Source organism: Podarcis bocagei, assembly GCF_964188305.1.
Source record: "Podarcis bocagei genome assembly, chromosome: 2".
NCBI classification, from domain to species: Eukaryota; Metazoa; Chordata; class Lepidosauria; order Squamata; family Lacertidae; genus Podarcis; species Podarcis bocagei.
In genome coordinates this window covers 112671575-112690534 of record NC_138126.1, presented here as the reverse complement: position 1 = coordinate 112690534, position 18960 = coordinate 112671575, and the positions used below count along the sequence as shown (strand labels likewise).

Below are 18960 nucleotides of genomic sequence, written 5' to 3'. Positions count from 1 at the left end.
CCACACCCTCGAGCAGTTTGGTTGCATTTTGCGCAGTGAAGTGTGAAGTTAGAGGCAGGAGTAGTGCGACTGAAGTTAAAATAGGGAACCATTAGTTTGGCTTGGTGATAGCATTCGTCTGAGGCTAAGAACTCAAGGGATCCAGATCTGGAGTTAGTCCTGACGTGACCTCTTAATGAAACTGAAGGTGTTGCCTGTCTTCCCATTCATGACTCAATAATGGATAAATACTCAAAGCTTCTCTTCAAGGTCAGTTTTGTTCCTTTCCTTTCTTCCCCTCTTCCCTCCTGCCCCCGCCCCATCCGCCCTGCCCCTTAGTAAAGGTGGTTGGGGTGGGGGAGGATACGTGAAATGCGTTGAGTTGTACAGTTGCTAAAAGAGAAGAATAGATACTTTCCGAAGAACCAGTGCACTTTTCTGAAATGTATACCTGGCAACCATTCTCAAAAGGGGCTTTGTAGCAGTTTCTTTTTCTTGACGTGGAGATGTGTATGCCTTGCTTATCATATAGTGCATATGTTAGCAGCGAGAAAGAATATGGGGAACAGCCTACGAAGATAATAAATGAAACCGAGGACATGATCTAGGTCAGGCATGGCCAGACTTGGCCCTCCAGATGTTTTGGGACTACAACCCCATCATCCCTAGCTAACAGGACCAGTGGTCAGGGATGATGGGAATTGTAGTCCCAAAACATCTGGAGGGCCACGTTTGGCCATGCCTGATCTAGGTAGTCTGCCTATTTAAAGAAACCGCCTAAAAACTCAAAGGAGAATTCGTACTTTCAGCACTTGGGTAGTGTTTACAAGGCAAAATACTTCTCCTTTGTCATATGTATGTACATTATCCCGCAATGTAGCACAGGATAAGTGAAGCTGCCTTATGCTGCTTCTGTATGGAAAGTCTCACCTGGGTTTTGAGGAGTGGGTTTCCTATCCCCTTACCTTTTTAATACGTTCCCTCAGTTGGGTTGCATGTGGATGTGCTGGGTGAGCCCACCTAAGCCCCAAAAGCTCTGCATGCTTATCCATACTTTTCATGGAACAGTTGCCTTAATGCATGTGCAGCTGTAGCCCCACAGATCCTTCCGAGAAACGCAGCCAGAGCTGAAGGGGGTGGTAGCTGATTTTGCCAATTTTGGAAACCTGTAATTAACAATTTGTGTGCGGTTTTCGTGAGCCTGGCAAATAGCAGCTTAGTCAGTGGACGTATTGTACTTGTTTTACAGCGCTTGCGTTTTGAAATGGTTACTCTCAAAGCAAACTCAAGTCACCCTTTGGAAAACCTTGGAGGAATTCCCCATTGTGCTCTTCCGTCAGTGCTAGCATTTCAGTTTGCCAGGTGGGTTTCTCCTGCACCACCACCACCACCCATGACGTGCATATGGGGAGGAGAGAGGGAAAAGTCCTACTATGCGAGTGGAAGTCCTTGCCCAGGGCTTCCAGTGCTGGGACTCAGTAGGTGAATCCTGCCTAGGACATTTGAGTTACTAGCCTCTTTGACTGCTGCCTCTACCTCGAGCCCCACAAATCTGGCATCTCCAGTTTTATTGCCAACCCTTGAATGGTACATAATTTGATTTCCCTGCACCAGAGAGTTGAATGTGTTGCCTGATGCCTCTGATATGTGGAGCGTTGTGCCTGAGGCAAAGGGAGGACTATTGAAGGTCTATCTGTGGTGGTACATGCGTGTATTTGACACTGCAGCTATGGAGTGATGAATAGGTAAAAGGTAAAGGTAAAGGACCCCTGGACGGTTAAGTCCAGTCAAAGGCGACTATGGGGTTGCAGCGCTCATCTCGCTTTCAGGCCGAGGGAGCCGGCGTTTGTCCACAGACAGCTTTCCGGGTCATGTGGCCAGCATGACTAAGCCGCTTCTGGCGAACCAGAGCAGTGCACAGAAACACCATTTACCTTCCCGCCTCAGTGGTACCTATTTATCTACTTGCACTGGCATGCTTTCGAACTGCTAGTTTGGCAGGAGCTGGGACAGATCAATGGGAGCTCACTCCATCGTGGGACTTGAACCGCCAACCTGATTGGCAAGCCCAAAAGGCTCAGTGGTTTAGACCACAGCGCCACCAGCGTCCCATGGAGTGAAGAATATCCTGTATGTGAACCAGCTCCAAGCCATGAGTACAAATACACAGTGGGGGGAGGGAATATAGGGCGATCTTGATGCCACTGCACTAGTTGATCTTCTGCTTTTCAACAGGCCTGCCTGGAATCCTGACTATAACATGAGCAGTTGCCACAATTCATATTCTGTACAGAATGTTAGCTCATATACCTGCCAAAAGCAAGATAGAAATAGGAAAGGGGGGGGGGAGAGACTGTCAAGTAAACAATATGTCATCGGGGAACATCTAGTAGCCTTTATCAAGTAGATTGCTTTAGCTGAAGTGATAATTCAGTCTTGTAATAATTCTTTCCTATTTCTTGACATATATGGTTCCAAATGCACTGCTATATTTGTGGGTGTTCGCTGCTTTTTCTTTTTCTTTTTAGCAGAACTGGCTACGCTCTGAGAATCATTTTTAACTGTGCCCTTTAAATATAAAGTGCAAGGTTTTATACTCTCTAAAAGGGCACAGTGCAGACTTCACCTTCTCTTTGGCTTTGAGGAGCCCATTATTAGTGGTTATGCAGGGGAAAGAGATGAGAGAAGCTAGAATACCTGGGTGCTATCCAGGTTCGGAGTAAATAGGCATAAAATGATGTAATTTGGGGCAAAAAATATACATCTTGATGAGTCTAAACTGACAGTGATTAATCAGCAAAGATATCTTGGGGTCATGGTGGTCAAGTCAAGGAAATCGTCAACTCAGTGTGCAGCAGCAGTGAAAACAACAATGTTTGTTTGTCTAGGATTATTAGCAAAGGGATTGAAATTAAAATACAGTATCCCAGTGCCTTCCATTGTCTTACTAGACTTGCTGTGCTGCTGAACTATTGAGCATCTTCCAGGCTGTTGCTTATATAGTGTTTTTTGTTGTTTTTTTTTTTAATTGATTGATTTTTATCTATTCTACACGTTTTTAATTTTGTATGTAAGCTGTCTTGGGAGGGCATAGGCCCTGAAAGGTGGCATACAAATGCTGAGAAAGAAGTAAACAAGTGAATTAATTCCTCTTAAATCTGCAACGGAGTCACATTTGAAATGCTGCCTGTGCTCCTGTCCGTTCCATCTCGTGAAGGGCATCACAGAGCTCAAGAAAGTGCAGAAAAGAGCAGTCAAAATGATGGAAAAGGCTGGAGCACCAGCCCTGAGAGGAAAGGCTAAAATGTTCGTTTGTTTTTAAAATTGAAATCTGATTTTGAAAAGAGAACATAATGGGGCATTTATAAAATTAGGCACCAAGTAGAGAGGGTTATTCCCCCTTTGCTTTTCTCATCATAACAGAACTTGAAGCTACACACACAGCATAATGGACTTATAGAACATTCTGCCTCAAGATGTGACTAGGGCTGGGTGATATCTGGTTTTCAACATTGCAGTACAGTGGTGCCTCGCGAGACGAAAATAATCCGTTCCGCGAGTCTCTTCGTCTAGCGGTTTTTTCGTCTTGCGAAGCAACCCTATTAGCGGATTAGCGCTATTAGCGGTTTAGCGGCTATTAAAGGCTTAGCGGCTTGGCGGCTAAAAGGCTATTAGCGGCTTAGCGGCTTAGAAAAAGGGGGGGGAGCGAAAAAAATCGCAAGGCGTTTTCGTCTTGCGAAGCAAGCCCATAGGGAAATTCGTCTTGCGAAGCGCATCGAAAAACGGAAAACCCTTTCGTCTAGCAGGTTTTTCGTCTTGCGAGGCATTCGTCTTGCGGGGCACCACTGTACATCACCAGCTAAATATCGCAACATACTGATATATCACGATGTGTGAACTAAGGCTGGAATTATGTAGAGGCATTGGGTGGCTTCACGGTTTTTCCTGCATCGTGATTTTTTCATAACACGCACACACACCATGATTCGCAATATATTGCCAGGTCAAAAATTATGAAACTGATATCACGATATGGACTTCAATCTGGTTTTGAACAGTATATTGCCTAGCCCTAACACACATCATGATTCATGGATACAGTGGTACCTCAGGTTGCATACGCTTCAGGTTACATACGCTTCAGGTTACAGACTCCGCTAACCCAGAAATAGCGCTTCAGGTTAAGAACTTTGCTTCAGGATGAGAACAGAAATTGTGCTCCAGCGGCGCGGCAGGAGCAGGAGGCCCCATTAGCTAAAGTGGTGCTTCAGGTTAAGAACAGTTTCAGGTTAAGAACGGACCTCCGGAACGAATTAAGTACTTAACCCGAGGTACCACTGTATATTACCAGGTCAATAATTATGAAATTGATATCACAATTTGAACTTCAAACTGGTTATGTTTAATGGTGACGTTTAATGGCTTTGAAGCAGGCTGAGACAATTTGATGAAGGATAGACTGCTGTTAGCTGTGACAGCAGCATGCCTCTGAGTAGTAGTTCATTGGAGTGGGAAGTGGAGAATAACAAAGGAAGCCTGCAGCCTTCGTGTGGGTTTCATGGAAACACCTGTCTGGCCCATGGCTGGGAAGAAGATGTTGGTCTCTGTGTCTGCTTAGTTCTGATTCTGTGGTTCTTCTCCACCAGCTTGTTATTCGGGGGCCCTTTTTCAGGCAGAGGAGACCTCCTCTGATTGTGATCTGGAGGTGCTCTGATTGAAACTGCCGAAGTACATGTTTTCTCTGCCAAGTGATCAGTCTTATGCCAACTTTGGTTATTGTTGTATTGCAGACTTCTTGTCAAGTTCTCCGCTTGAGGGGAAAACCTGTGCCAGATTTAAGCTCCTGGCAAGCTGCTACTTTTGCCATCCACGCTGCTCATCAAACCAGCTTTTTCTTCTGCTGCGTCCAATCAATCGCAGCCAAAGGTGCAGCTTTTGTTCACTGCCAGAAAACCATGAGATGGGTTTTTTTTTAATAGTTGTTGTTTTTAAAGAAGAGAGATTCTTGTCGCTCTTATCAAGCTGCCTTTTTCCAACATGTACAACATGTTTCCATGGAAAAATGCCCTCCTGGGCTGAAAATTCGCTCATAAATCCCTACCTCTTTTCTTCTGCCTTTCAATCCAACCGGCAAGCTTGATATCATCATTATTGGCAAGCGGAGGCCAGCAGGCCAAGTTTGGAAGATCAAAGGCAAATCTCCCCACAGCTGAGATCCAGCCAAGACTACACTGCATTGGATTTACTGTAAATTGCACTTCGTTACTGGTGGGATTCGGGTTTACAAAAGAAAATGTCTTGGGTCCGATGCCAGTTCTGGCTCTCACTTTTAATTGCGAGCACAAAATGATAGTTTGAATCCCGGCAAATTTTATATCTCTGTTCATTGCACCTCCTCTTGCAGGAATAAAACCATTAGCAAGGACTTTATTTATAGTGCCCAGTACCCAGTAAATGTTAGAATTCTCCCCCTTTTAAAACACACTTTATTTAAATATTTATCACTTACAAAAGAGCAGTGCATTTCATTAACAAACTACATTACATCCCCATTCCCCTCTCAGAGTTACAATTCTCAGAGTGGTTTAGTGGTCAGTCCCTCTTCCCCCAGGGAACTCTGGGAATTGTAGCTCTGTGAGGGGGAAACAGGACCTTTAACAAACCACAGTTCCCAGCAACCTTTGAGAGAAGCCATGGCTGTTGGATATGTTTCGTATGGTAACTGCTTTAGATGTATATTGCAGCTGGGGCCTTAGTCTCTGCATGTGTAGCTGAAATAATTTGGCATCAATTGATGGGAGAGATCCCTGCTTGAGTGCGACTGTGAGTTTAGATGGAGAATAGCTGGCATCCCTAACTGCACTTTTCCTGTGAGAGAGCTTCCATATGTACATGCAGAAAAGCCGAACGTGATCCAAAAGGAAGGAGTAAAATGCTACCTGGAAGTAGTATCGGAATCTAGGAGGCCGTGTCAAAACAGGTCACGTTTTGCGTGCCAAAAACCTGAAGGAAAAACATATAAACATCAACTGCAGCAAGACCTAGACAACATTGCAGGATGGGATTGAGAGAATGATAGCAATTGGAGCAGAAAATAGTTTTTTTAAGGTCACAGGCAAGCAGCTCTGCTGCTGAGCCATTGCAAACCTGCTCCTTAACAGCCTGATTTAGATATACATAAAAGATCTCTCTCTTGTGCTGCCTGTTCCTCTCTCTCGCTCTCGCTCTCTTTTTTAACTACTGACATCTGTCTCAAAGTTCCTTGCTGTCTGGAAAAGCCACTGAATAACAGGAACCCTCGAGTGACGCCAAGCAGTACAATACATTCTGATATATTTGATGGAGATCAAACTTGCTCTGCAGCTACATCAACTACAGTCAGCAGAATGGGGCACTTTTTCCGCCACGACATCTTTCTCTTCTGCTGGAGGCAAAGGCATTCCTGGAAGGAGAAAGGAGAGCTAATGGAGCTCATGGTGGTGTTCCTGCTGACTCCTGTAGAATTAAAATGGCTTAAAGGGAGCTCATGTGCTACAGTGCTTCTGGTTGGGCTAGGACACGGGTCGGCAAATATTATTTAGCCATGGGCCGGTCCACTATCCCTCAGACCTTGTTGCGGGCTGGAGAAGTGTCATGGGGAGGGAACTAGAAGAAGAGGCGAGTGGGGCAAGTAGTCCTCCTCCCCAGCCCCAGCCGCTGTGCTTACCTTCCCAGGGGCTGCCACAACCGCTGCTGCTTCTCGTGGGTAGGCAGAGAGAGCTCGTCCACTCCACTCTCTGGCCCACAGGAGCCCCAAGGCAGCGGTGGCGGAGGGAAGATGGACCAGTGCGAAAGGGCTGGCTCCGGAGAGGGGCTGCTTAAAGTGGCACTCAGCCAGCTCTGCCTAACCCCCTTCCTCCTCTAGGCAGGGTGGGGAGAAGCCTGCAGGAGGGAGGCAGGAGGCGCCACCATGGTTTGTGAGAGGGAAGGAGGGAATGGAATGGCACAGGGGGGCAAATGACGCAGCCCAAACAGTGGAGCATTCCATAGTTGTCCTGGGGCACCAAGGGCTACAGGGGGTCCCTTTTCAGTGACCCTGCAGCATTTATGTCACACCCTTAGGCTCTTCTGCCAGTCCTGGGGGTTTGGTGTGATGATTGCAGCCCACACCCAAACATTCTGCCATCATTTGACATCCTTCTCTAACTGAGGCTCAGTTTGGTTTTCAACATCTTGCCCAAGAAAAGCATTTAGTGTGTGTGTGTGTGTGTGTGTGTGTGTGTGTGTGTGAAGATTTTCCCCCCAAGTGCATTAAAATTCATCTATTTTTAATTAAATGAGCGAGAACGCCATAAGCTGTAAAGAAATACAATTTTATCCAAATTTGAATGCAAGATAGGGAAAAGGTAGGTAGGTTATCCAAGGTTGATAAAACTCAAAAGAAAGTTCTGCTGGCTTACACAGCAAGAGACTTTTCATTTCATTTCTTCGTTTATTGAATTTATATACTGTCCTATACCCAGAGGTCTCACAAAAAAATCACAATATATAAAATCAAAATGGAGACAATAATCCAATAACACTCCCCCCCCCCACCAAAGAGCCACATTTTAAAGGTTATAGGATGTTTATCAGGTCAGCCAAAGGCCTGGTTAAAAAGGAACGTATAATGAAGGTGCCAGGCAAACTTCCCTGGGGAGAGCATTCCACAGACGGGGAGCCACTGCAGAGAAGGCCCTGTTCTCATGTTGCCACCCTCCTGACCTCTTGAGGGGGAGGCACATGAAGGAGGGCCTCAGAAGATGATCTCAGGGTCTGGGTCGGTAGGAGAGGAATTTACGTTTACCTGAATTATTGGGATCTGTCAAGACATCTGAAACTAGATCTAGTTCTTGGTCCCTGCTGTGTCATTAATAGCTGTGGATTTCCCTATCACTGCAATATGACCATAATCGAAGCTATATGCCAGAGATGGGGAATGTGTTGAGCGCTAATATGCCGAACCCCATTCTCTTTGGTTCTCTCTTTCAGTTTGACCCTGAAAACACTGGCTACATCAGCACTGAGAAATTTCGAAACCTCCTCCAAAGGCATGGCTCTGAGCTAGATCCACACAAACTAGAAGTTCTTTTGGCCTTGGCAGACAACAATTCTGATGGGAAGATCTGCTACCAAGATTTCGTCAACTTGGTAAGTGATTCTGTGCTGATTGCAGGCTTGGCTCCAGGGGCCCTATCCTGATTTTCTGCTCCCTTCTCACCGCTGCACTGGGCATCTCTCACCTGGAAGGGTGGTGTCAAAGAGTTCGCCTGAAAGGCTTTCCATCTTCAAACGAATTCTAGTTATAATGGCCGTATGCTGCCTCCAGAATCAGAAGGAGCATGTCTCTGAATATCTGCCAGTATAGAAACAACAGCAGGCTACTGTGCTGAAGTCCTGCTTGTGGTCTTCCCAAAGGCTATCTGCTTGGCCACTGTGAGAAAAGAGGAAGGACTTTGGTCTGGACTGTTCTTATGTTTTTAAATGCTTCCCCCCACTGCCGCCACTTCGTATTGGCTCAGGGCTGGGTTTGGACCTTGTTAGTGAGGATATTGTTGATTGGGAAACTTGGAGATCCTTCTTGATAACTGACCTGATGGCTTCTGGTTCAAAATGTCCTGCCAAGAGCTTCTGTGTTTGTGGTTCGAGGACCCGACCCCCGCGATGTGAAATAAATACACAAGGACACGTGATATAAGGTTAATGGGCAAGAAAAGGCCACAACTTTATTGATTACAGCAGTGAAAAGGTATTGGCTTAGGCATTGGATGTCTAAAACAAGGGGGTTTATTCACCAGTAGGTGGAGCCTGTTGATGCTAATCCAACTATAGGCTCTCCCCTGATGTCACCGGGGGGTCGTGCCATGGCCTCCCGCCAAGCAGGACAGAGAAGAATGAGGCCGAGGAGAGGCTGGCGCTGCCGCAAAAGGCTGCTGAACACGCCCCCTCGAAGGCACCTGGTTGGATGCCTGCTGAGGGGGCGTGGGCGCCAGCCAGGTGAGAGGAGGAGGCAGGGGGCTAATGCCCCCTGCTAGGGGCGGTGCTCGGGCTCCCGCCCACAATCACTCCCCTCTCTTCCAGGGTGGAGAGTCTTTTCAGAGCAAATGTCTTTCCCACAAAGGTCAGGTGAAATAAAACAGAAATTCTTGGTCTTTTTGCAACCCACTTCTTGTTCAAGATAACAGTTTTTCTTCAGGGGAGTCTTAGCAAAGCAATCCCTTGAGAAAATCCAATGCTCAAGGGTGATTCTTGCACTATCTTGTTCTGCATTCTGAGGCATACTTGTGTTCCTAATTGATAGAGATGAATTGCTGAGTAAATATACTTGCAAACTCATTCTTACATTATTTTATACTTGCTTAGTAATTATTATGTTTAGATCTCAGTCTGCTTTTAGAAACTCAGAGCACCTTATCTGGAACCTCCCAATCATTTACAAAAGTGTGTCCTTATAAACATGCGTGCCTTCTGGCCTAGATCCATGATCTTAAAACCTGAACTGGGACCTGCGTAAGAGCCAAGGATCCCACCATTACTTGCATGGTGGTGGTTGCTGTTGTTGTACATAGTTTTAGAAGGAGAAAGACAGAGGTGGAGGAGGAAGAGGAGGAAGATGGACATATGTGGTAAAGAAAAATAGATATAGACCCCATGTTGTAAGGTGAAATGAAAGTGGAGTTCTGACTGTGAAAGTGCTGAAGGCCTAAAGCAGCCCAGTTGCTTCAGAATAATCCACTGTGTATAGAGGTTTATCAAAAGGACAGACAGACTAACCTTGGATTGGACTAGATGACCCTACGATTCTATGAACCTGCAGATTAACCTAAAATGTGTGCCTGCAGATCAGTCGCAAAACCATACCTCCAGTTTGACTTGGGAATCTTCCTAACTCCCAAAGCAATCCATTTGGCAATTGCATTTTATGACTTGCATAATAAGATATGGTTGGTTTAATTTTTGAAACCTCTTTTTAAAAATTTCGATGCTGAAATCAAGCTTGACAGGGCTGAATTCCTCCTGTTGCAAAGGCTAGCAGTATTTCATTTGAATGTCTGTCTCTTTTACTGGATTTTGATTGCTTTATTTGCTTGCAAACAAGATCACACTTGGAGTGGTATAGATAGGTTTATGCTCTGCTGCTGGAACAGTACGAAACGGCTGTTTTGACAATATGGTATAGTTAACAGACATCCCCATTTCCCAGAGACAGTCCCCGGATTTACAAATTTGTCCCCGGACAAAATCCGTCCCCGGAATGTCCCCAGATTTAATTTAATGTCCCCAGATTTATATTTTAAGTGTTGTAGATTTATTAGTAGGGAATGAATGTTGCATGATTGGTTCAACAGCACAAGACACATCATATGGGGACTTTACGTGAGGCAAAATGGCGGGCGCCATGGCAGCAAGTAGCTCCTGAAGCTAGCCAGAGCCAACTGGCTCCAGGCTGCTGAGACTGCCACTGCCACCGCCCCTGCCGAAGGGGAACCAGGGACGCCCGGCACGTCAACTGGGGGAACCGCTGGCACACACACCCCACAACCCAAATCTAGCCAGGAGCGAGAGCAGTCAGCCGACTGCCCAGCGGCACTCCAGGGCCAGGAAAACCCTGGAGCCAATGCAGGGAGAAGGAGGAGAGGAGAAGAAGAAGGAAGAGAGAGAAAGAGGAAGGAGGGGGGGGAAAGGGGAGCCCTGACCTTGCTGCTCCACAGCCACCGCCGCTGAGAAGGAGAGGTAGGAGAGCACCAGGAGGGCAAGGACACGTGGCTGAGCCCAGGCCTGGTCTGAGCCTACTCCACAGTGGCTAGCACTCCCAAGAGAGCAGGCCGGGGCCCAGAGGAAGGCCGCGCAACAGAGGAGACCCCAGAAGAGAAGATATTACAACCTTTTTTAAAATTTTTTTTTAAAAAATTCTTTTTTTAAAAAAAGCATCCCTGGATTTTTTGAAAAAAATCTGGTAGCCTTACAATATGGTCCCCATCATTCCAAAACTCACAGCACCCCAAGAAACACCCACCCTTTTCCTGTAGCAGTCTCTTATTTCCACACACACCCATATTCTCCTCTCTGCAGCAGGTATGTTAACAGCTGAATTCAGTAGTTTATTGGTATGAGTGGCATCCCTTCCATCTTGGTTTAGCTGCTGGCCTTAAAGCTAGTGATCGCAAGCATAAATTAGGAGAGGTGCCTCCTAGATGTTGCTGGGCTACAACTTCTATCACCCTTGGCCACTAGCCATGCTGGCTGCGGCTGATGGAGCCCAACAACCTATGGAGGGCACACCAGCTGCTGCTGCTCTAAAGCTTTTATCTGCCATAGTTTCCTTGCGGTCAGATATTCAGGCAACTGGCAAACATCCCTCTCTCACTGTTAGCTGCTGCCTGTACCTACTTTGAGGAAAAGCTAGTAACAGGAGAATGACATCAATTGAGAATCAGTATAATGTAGTGGCTAGACGAGCAAGATTTCCGAGTATACATGTACAGGGTAAGGCTGTGACTCTGTGCAAGATTACAGCCCCAGTCTTTCTGAAGGGGAGGTCTCATCTTTGTGTCTTTGGGGTTTAGCTCTTTCTGAGCTCAGTCTGCTTTGGTCAAGCTAAACTCGGGCTCCAGCACCTCAATCTGTTCCTTACACATTTGTTTTTCTCCCCATGAGCAGAGCAGGAATGTTACTGTGCTTGTTGTATCAGTTTTCTTTACTTAGCCAGGCAAGAAGCTCAGCAGGGCTACATGAATAACCTCATTAAATTGCAAACTAAGCATAATCATGATGAGCACATAAACGTGTGACTGTGTATGTCTTGTGAATGGTTTTTATGCACATAGTGAAAAGCATCAGCAGCAGTAGAATTTGCCCGCTTCAGTTGTTGGGGAGATGAAATGATCACTAGCTAAAATACAATGGATTAACCTGCCAATCCTGCTTTGCTGAGGGTTGAGAGTCTACTGAGCATGCCTACTACTGATCAGCTCCAGCTGGGGTTTTTTTTAAGACCATGACCTCTTCTTCTGTTCCTCTCATCCTCAATGGCTTTCTGGGTTCACATGCTGTAGGCTCACAACAAGAGAATGCTCATGGCACAGAGTTGATACCAGGTTATCCTAACTGAAAAAGCAAGACCTGCAAGAAAATATTACAGCAAGCGGTAGAGTGCTCTTGTTCCGGATGCTTCATTTCATTCCCCCAGCAGCGACTCAAGATTCTGTGTCCACTGAGCAATGTCAGGTAAGCCAGTTGGGTCATCAGCAAAGATAGGGGCCTGATGGAGGAACCTTTGTGTGGCATGGAGACTCATAATGGTGGGACGTGCGGACACCCAGGGAAGCCAAGCTTTGGAAGATTCAGGGCAGACTAAAGAAAAAAGTTCTTCAAAGAGCACTTGCTCCCTCAAAGCTGCAGCCAGTCCTCGGGAGAACATTGGAAAAGGGTGGCATGATAAGTCTACCGCAATCTGCCAGAATCCCTTGTATCTGCCACTCTGTTTGACACTGTCAGGCGATCCCCACTTCCAATTTAAGATACCTTGGTTTTGAAAATAAGGCAACTTCTGACCCAGACGATCTCTCCTATAAATGAGAAAATTTCATTACATGTTTATTGAACCAATGTGGCAAGAAACCATTGATTTCCTATCACACCTAACCCTCTGTACCCATTCATTTACGTTTTTGCCGTTCTAGTCAATTGACCTACAGACACTGAAGCTTCAAATTAAATAGGAAAGGGGGCCACTGTTCATTGGAAGCACCACTGAATGTTGGACGTCTTTCCAAGGATGTTTCCATCTATCTGAAGCCTACCATTGTCTTCTCTCATCACCACATAAAGCTTTGAAGTGGACGAGTTCAGATCTGGAGGTGCCAACGTAGCAGTCTGATTCTGGACAATAAAATTTCCAGAAGTATATTCTTCTGGATTCAGTGGGACTTAATTCCCAGCATTAACTGTGCCTGAGGTTGCAGCCTAAATTCACCTGATGTTGGAGCTGGTCTGTGGGCAATGTTCTGAGGTTAGCGGTCACCTGGTTTATGTGCGTGCATGCTAATTACTTGACAACTGTGATATCAAGTGGTGACTTTTCACATGGGAATGAGCCCATCTCAAACAAAACACTGCAGAGAGAACTTCCACGTGATTGACGTACGTAAAATTATGAGTGGTGTGGAGAAAATAGCTAGGGGCAAGTTTTCCAGCATCTTCTGGGATGCATTCCTGAAGATAAGGAATGCCTTCTGGAATACTTCTGAAAACAGAAGTTCGTGGTAATAACATTTATGCTTCTCCCTGCCCCCAACCTCACAAAAATAATTCTAGAACTCAGGGACATCCAGTGAAGATTCCAGACAGACAAATGGAGGGATTTCTTTACACAGCGCATCTATGGGATTTCCTCCCCAAAGAGGCAGTGATGGCATTCAATTTGGATGACTTTTTAAAAAGGACTGCACAGATTCATGGAGGATAAGACTATGTTCTGCCTCTGCTGCTTGCTGTGAATCAGAAGAAGGGATGATGCTGTTGCACTCAGTTCCTTCTTGCAAATTTCCCTCAGGCGTCTGGCTGGCCACTGTGAGAACCGAATGCTGGACTAGAAAGGCCATTGGCCAGAATCAGCAGGGGTCTTCGTTAAACGCAGTTCCATGGAGTCATTTCACACATTCATTTGTGAGCTATCAAGCAATGAGAAATCAAACGATTGTGTGCGTGTCAACCCGGGCCTTAGACGAAAAGCATTCCATTGAAACAAGAGCAGTGCCATTAATGCTTTCAGAGCTCACAGTTCTCCAGAGAAAGGGCGGAAAGGGTGCCCCGTGGATGACCTCTAAGGTACACAAAACAAGGCTATGTGGCTGAAAGACCCACGAATTCCTCCTTTTTGTAGAAAGGGATTGAACGGTGCATCAACCAGACTTCTGAGGTCCCTCCTCTTCCCAGAGCAACTCCCTCCACCACCTGATGAGCACTCCAAAAAATTGGAGGACCCCGGGAGTGGCCTCCAAAGGAGCACATGGAACTGTCACTAGGGCAAAGCGAGTAAGACAACCATGTTGCACTCATGTTGCCTTTGGGGCAGAGGTCCAGCGCTGCACTCAGCAGAAGGAGCAGAAGGAGCCCTGAAGGCAACAGCTATAAATAATATTCTTTATGTCTGCAGAGCGGTCCACCCCCCTGAACTTTATGTCTGGGTCTCAAATTGCCTAATTGCACCACTATGTTGCACAGGTAAAAGTGTTTTAGTTCAGTTATTTGGATGGAGGGATTGGTTGTGAACTGTGGTGACAATCTCTAGGTCCTGATTGTGTTGTCTTGACTAGAGCTCCAGTTCTCCTAGTGGAGACTTCCAGTTGTAGCTTAAAACTCAGCCTTCCACAGTGGCTGCATATGCACCAGAGTGTTGCAGTGCACATGGGTCTCCCAGGTCCAGTTTCTTTCCGTGTTTGCTTTCATGCATAATTGCCCACACATGAGCACTTTCGGTTGGACGCTGTCTCAGTGTTTCCCATCCACACTAGTGGGACAGTGCTTGATGAAATGGATTTGCACTCTGTCTTGTTGTCCTCTCCCCTCAATCAGTACTTCCCCACCCAGTATAAGTTCTGGAAATCTGATGTAATATTCTTAATCATGCATCTGCTCACACCTTTCTGTTAACCAGGCACCACAGCAGACTCCAAGAGAAAAGCAGAATGAGTTCATTATTCAACAGAGGATAAACAGGAGTAACCAAGGCCAGCTTACATAGAAAGGAACTGGTAGAGGGACATAAGAAAAGCCAAACACAACATGAGTCATAGGAGCAGCAGCAATGGTTGCACTTCTTTTTAACCCTTTGCACACCATATGCCGCACCTGAGGTCTGTTGTGGGCATACACACAGGTATTTGTTTACCTGTAGCCGCTTCTTTCGTTTTTGTTTTTACTTTTGAGTGATAAGTTTTCTAATATACCAGTACGTTTCCAAGCACAATTCAAAGTGTTGGTGCTGACCTTTAATGCCCTAAAGGGCCTCGGCCCAGGATACCTGAAGGAGTGTCTCTGCCCCCATCGTTCAGCCCAGACACTGAGGTCCAGCGCCAACCTTCCCACATGATGTGCTCCAGTGGGTAACGTGCAATTTTATGTTGGATTTTATCTTTTTAACCACATTATCTGCAGGGGGGCGGATTAAATGAAATGAGAGGGAAATGGTCTTTTATGGACTATTTAAAGAAATATTATAGCATGATGGATTTGCAAGCAGAATTTGAAGCGTGAGCAATACAGTTTTGTTTGACTTACTCAGCATGCTTGATCGGCTAACCCCACCCCCGCAAAAAAAGAAAAGAGAAAGATTTGTGGCGCTGAAAACAGAGATTGATACAAAATACATCTTGTATATGGGTGGATTACACGTGTGCCTTTGTATGTTCTTATCAATATTCATGAAAGAAAAGCAAGTGCCAGCTGCAAATTGTTAAAACATTATTGATCAGAGCTGTTCACAGCATCTCAAAACAAGTTCAGGACACCATCGCTTTACCCTTGGCTTGCTGCACAGCTAGAAGAGAGAAGTTTTGATTGATGGGCTTAAACTAGCGGTGGAGAAAAGGCACACAGCGGCGTTTGGTTAGGTGGCGGGCCAGTTAGTGTGAGCAATGCCTGTTTTTGAGGGGACCAGGGAACATGTTCACAGCTGCAGAATCACCTTTGGACCTGGCGCTGCCCCCAGATTCTCAGCCATATTAGAATACCTTTTTACCAACCTTGATTACCGTATTTTTCGCACTATAGGACGCACTTTTTCCCCTCCAAAAATGAAGGGGAAATGTGTGTGCGTCCTATGGTGCGAATGCAGGCTTTCGCTGAAGCCTGGAGAGCGAGAGGGGTCGGTGCGCACCGACCCCTCTCGCTCTCCAGGCTTCAGGAGAGCCCCACCGCCAGCCCCACAAGCTCGGGGGACAGCGGGAGAGGCGCAGTGCGCCCTTCCCGCTGTCCCCCGACTTGGTTAGAAGGCTGGCGGGGGGGGAGCCTGCTCCTCCCCCTCGCCAGCCCCGCAAACTCGGGAGACAGCGGGAGAGGCGCAGCGCGCCATTCCCGCTGTCCCCCGACTTGGCTAGAAGGCTGGAGGGGGGAGAAGCCTGCTCCTCCCCGTCGCCAGCCCCGCAAACTCGGGAGACAGCGGGAGAGGCACAGCGCGCCTTTGCCGCTGTCCCCCGACTTGGCTAGAAGGCTGGCGGGGGGAGAAGCCTGCTCCTCCCCGTCGCCAGCCCCGCAAACTCGGGAGACAGCGGCAGGGGCGCAGCGCGCCTTTGCCGCTGTCCCCCGACTTGTCTAGAAGGCTGGCGGGGGGAGAAGCCTGCTCCTCCCCGTCGCCAGCCCCGCAAACTCGGGGGACAGCGGGAGAGGCGCAGCGCGCCTTTGCCGCTGTCCCCCGACTTGTCTAGAAGGCTGGCGGGGGGAGAAGCCTGCTCCTCCCCGTCGCCAGCCCCGCAAACTCGGGGGACAGCGGCAGGGGCGCAGCGCGCCTTTGCCGCTGTCCCCCGACTTGGCTAGAAGGCTGGCGGGGGGAGAAGCCTGCTCCTCCCCGTCGCCAGCCCCGCAAACTCGGGGGACAGCGGCAGAGGCGCAGCGCGCCTTTGCCGCTGTCCCCCGACTTGGCTAGAAGGCTGGCGGGGGGAGAAGCCTGCTCCTCCCCGTCGCCAGCCCCGCAAACTCGGGGGACAGCGGCAGGGGCGCAGGGCGCCTTTGCCGCTGTCCCCCGACTTGGCTAGAAGGCTGGGGGGGAGCCTGGTTTTGCGGGAGGCGGGGGAATCCCCCCGCCTTCCAGGAAAGCCAGGAGAAGCCGTGCAGCCCTTTTAAAAGGCGCGTGGCTTCTGCCGGTTTTGCGGGAGGCGGGGGAATCCCCCCGCCTCCCAGGAAAGCCAGGAGAAGCCGTGCAGCCCTTTTAAAAGGCGCGCGGCTTCTGCCGGTTTTGCGGGAGGTGGGGGAATCCCCCCGCCTCCCAGGAAAGCCAGGAGAAGCCGTGATCTCTTTAAAGGGTTTGCACGGCTTCTGCGGGCTTTGGGGAGAGGTGAGGGAATCCCCCCACCTCCCAGTAAAGCCAGGAAAGCCCTGTGCAGCCCCTCCGCCAAGGAGAGGCTGCATGGGGCTAAAGGGGAAGCCAAAACAGCGAGCGGGATCCATCCTGCTCGCTGCCTTGGCTTGATCCATAGCTGCACGCAACCCCTCCGGCAGGGAGAGGTTGTGTGCAGCCTGTACGCTGCTCTTTGGGGCTGCGGGGGGGGAGAGATTTTTTTTCTTGAATTCCCCCCCTAAAAACTGGGTGCGCCCTATGGTCCGGTGCGCCCTATGGTGCGAAAAATACGGTAGTTTGCCACTGGGACACCCTACTGGAATGTAGTGACCTAGCCACTACCACTTCAACCCTAGTGACTTCCAGGTTAAACTACTGTAAGCTGATTCCATGGTCGTGAACCAGGACCATGTCTGCCCTGCAGGTTCCCAAGCTAACACTGTGGCACTAAATCAGAGAGAGAGAGAGAGAGAGAGAGAGGTGGCAACATGCCTTGTGAGGTTTTGTACAGTACTTCCCTTGTTTAATGGTACCACCTGTTATACTCCAATAATAATAATAATAATAATAATAATAATAATAATAATAATAATAATAATAATAATAATAAATAATGATGATTTATACCCCGCCCATATGGCTGGGTTTCCCCAGCCACTCTGGGTGGCTCCCAACAAAATATTAAAAACACAATAAAGCATCAAACATTAAAAACTTCCCTAAACAGGGTTGCCTTCAGATGTCTTCTAAAAGTCTGGTAGTTGTTTTTCTCTTTGACATCTGGTGGGAGGGCTTTCCACAGGGCAGGTGCTACTACCGAGAAGGCCCTCTGCCTGGTCCCCTGTAACTTGGCTTCTTATAGCGAGGGAACCGCCAGAAGGCCCTCGGCGCTGGACCTCAGTGTCCGGGCAGAATGATGGAGGTGGAGACGCTCCTTCAAGTATACTGGACCGAGGCCGTTTAGGGCTTTAAAGATCAGCACCACTTGGTTTGCCATGTGGGCCAAGAAGATAACAGCCCAATCCCATTTTTGCTGTATCAGAACCTCTTGCAGTTTATGTTGTAGGGAAACTTGCCTGTGGACCTCATGTGAATACAGTGGTACCTCGGGTTACAGACGCTTCAGGTTACAGACCCCGCTAACCCAGAAATAGTACCTTGGGTTAAGAATCTTGCTTCAGGATGAGAACAGAAATTGTGTGGCTGCATGGCAGCAGTGGGAGGCCCCATTAGCTAAAGTAGTACCTCAGGTTAAGAACACTTTCAGGTTAAGAACGGACCTCCAGAACAAATTAAGTTCTTAACCCGAGGTACCACTGTATAGCATTCCAGTGGAAAAAAAATTCCTCTGTGGGCAGAGGAAAGAAACACCATCCTGAGTGGGACTCGGATCATGGCTTATCACTCTCAGCTCACTAGGCTATCCATCTCCCAGCGAGATGGAGGCATATCTGCTCATATTATTGAGTCTAAGCTTTTAAAAAATGGTGTTCCAGTTCTTTCTTCTTCTGCTTCTGAGTGTGCTGTGTCTCCTTTTGATCTAACAAGAAGCCTGTGCAGGGTTAAGAGTCATGGTCTGCTGTGAGGCTCTGGCTGGAAGACAATTTAATTAGATTCCTGTTGGGAGCAGCTATGTACTGTGGTGACATCATCCAAGACAGTTCATTTCTACAGAGCTTCCCGTTTTATTGGGTGTGCGTCACACAGGGTTCGGTGTGTGAATCATAGAGTTGGAAGGGACCACGAGGGTCATCTTAGTCAAACCCTCTGCAATGCAGGAATCTTTTGACCAATGTGGGGCTCGACCCCACAACCTTGAGATTGAGCCTCATACTCTACCAAGTGAGCTGTCCCAGCTATAAAAGCCATTCAAGTTGGTGACCATTAAAGTGTTGCTAGTGAGCCTC

General features: G+C 47.7%; 1 protein-coding gene across 12 annotated transcripts in view; it reads left to right on the top strand.

Moving 5' to 3' along the window:
• RHBDL3 (rhomboid like 3) overlaps positions 1 to 18960 on the top strand; it is a 144217-nt gene that overhangs the window by 63222 nt on the left and 62035 nt on the right. For all 12 annotated transcript variants that reach the window (XM_081181441.1, XM_081181440.1, XM_081181439.1 and 9 more), the window contains one exon: positions 7990 to 8148. Coding sequence is in view for 8 of the 12 variants with exons in the window: in XM_081181442.1 (XP_081037568.1) it covers positions 7990 to 8148 (159 nt within the window). In the remaining 4 variants the exon portion in view is untranslated. The remainder of the gene's footprint in view (positions 1 to 7989; positions 8149 to 18960) is intronic.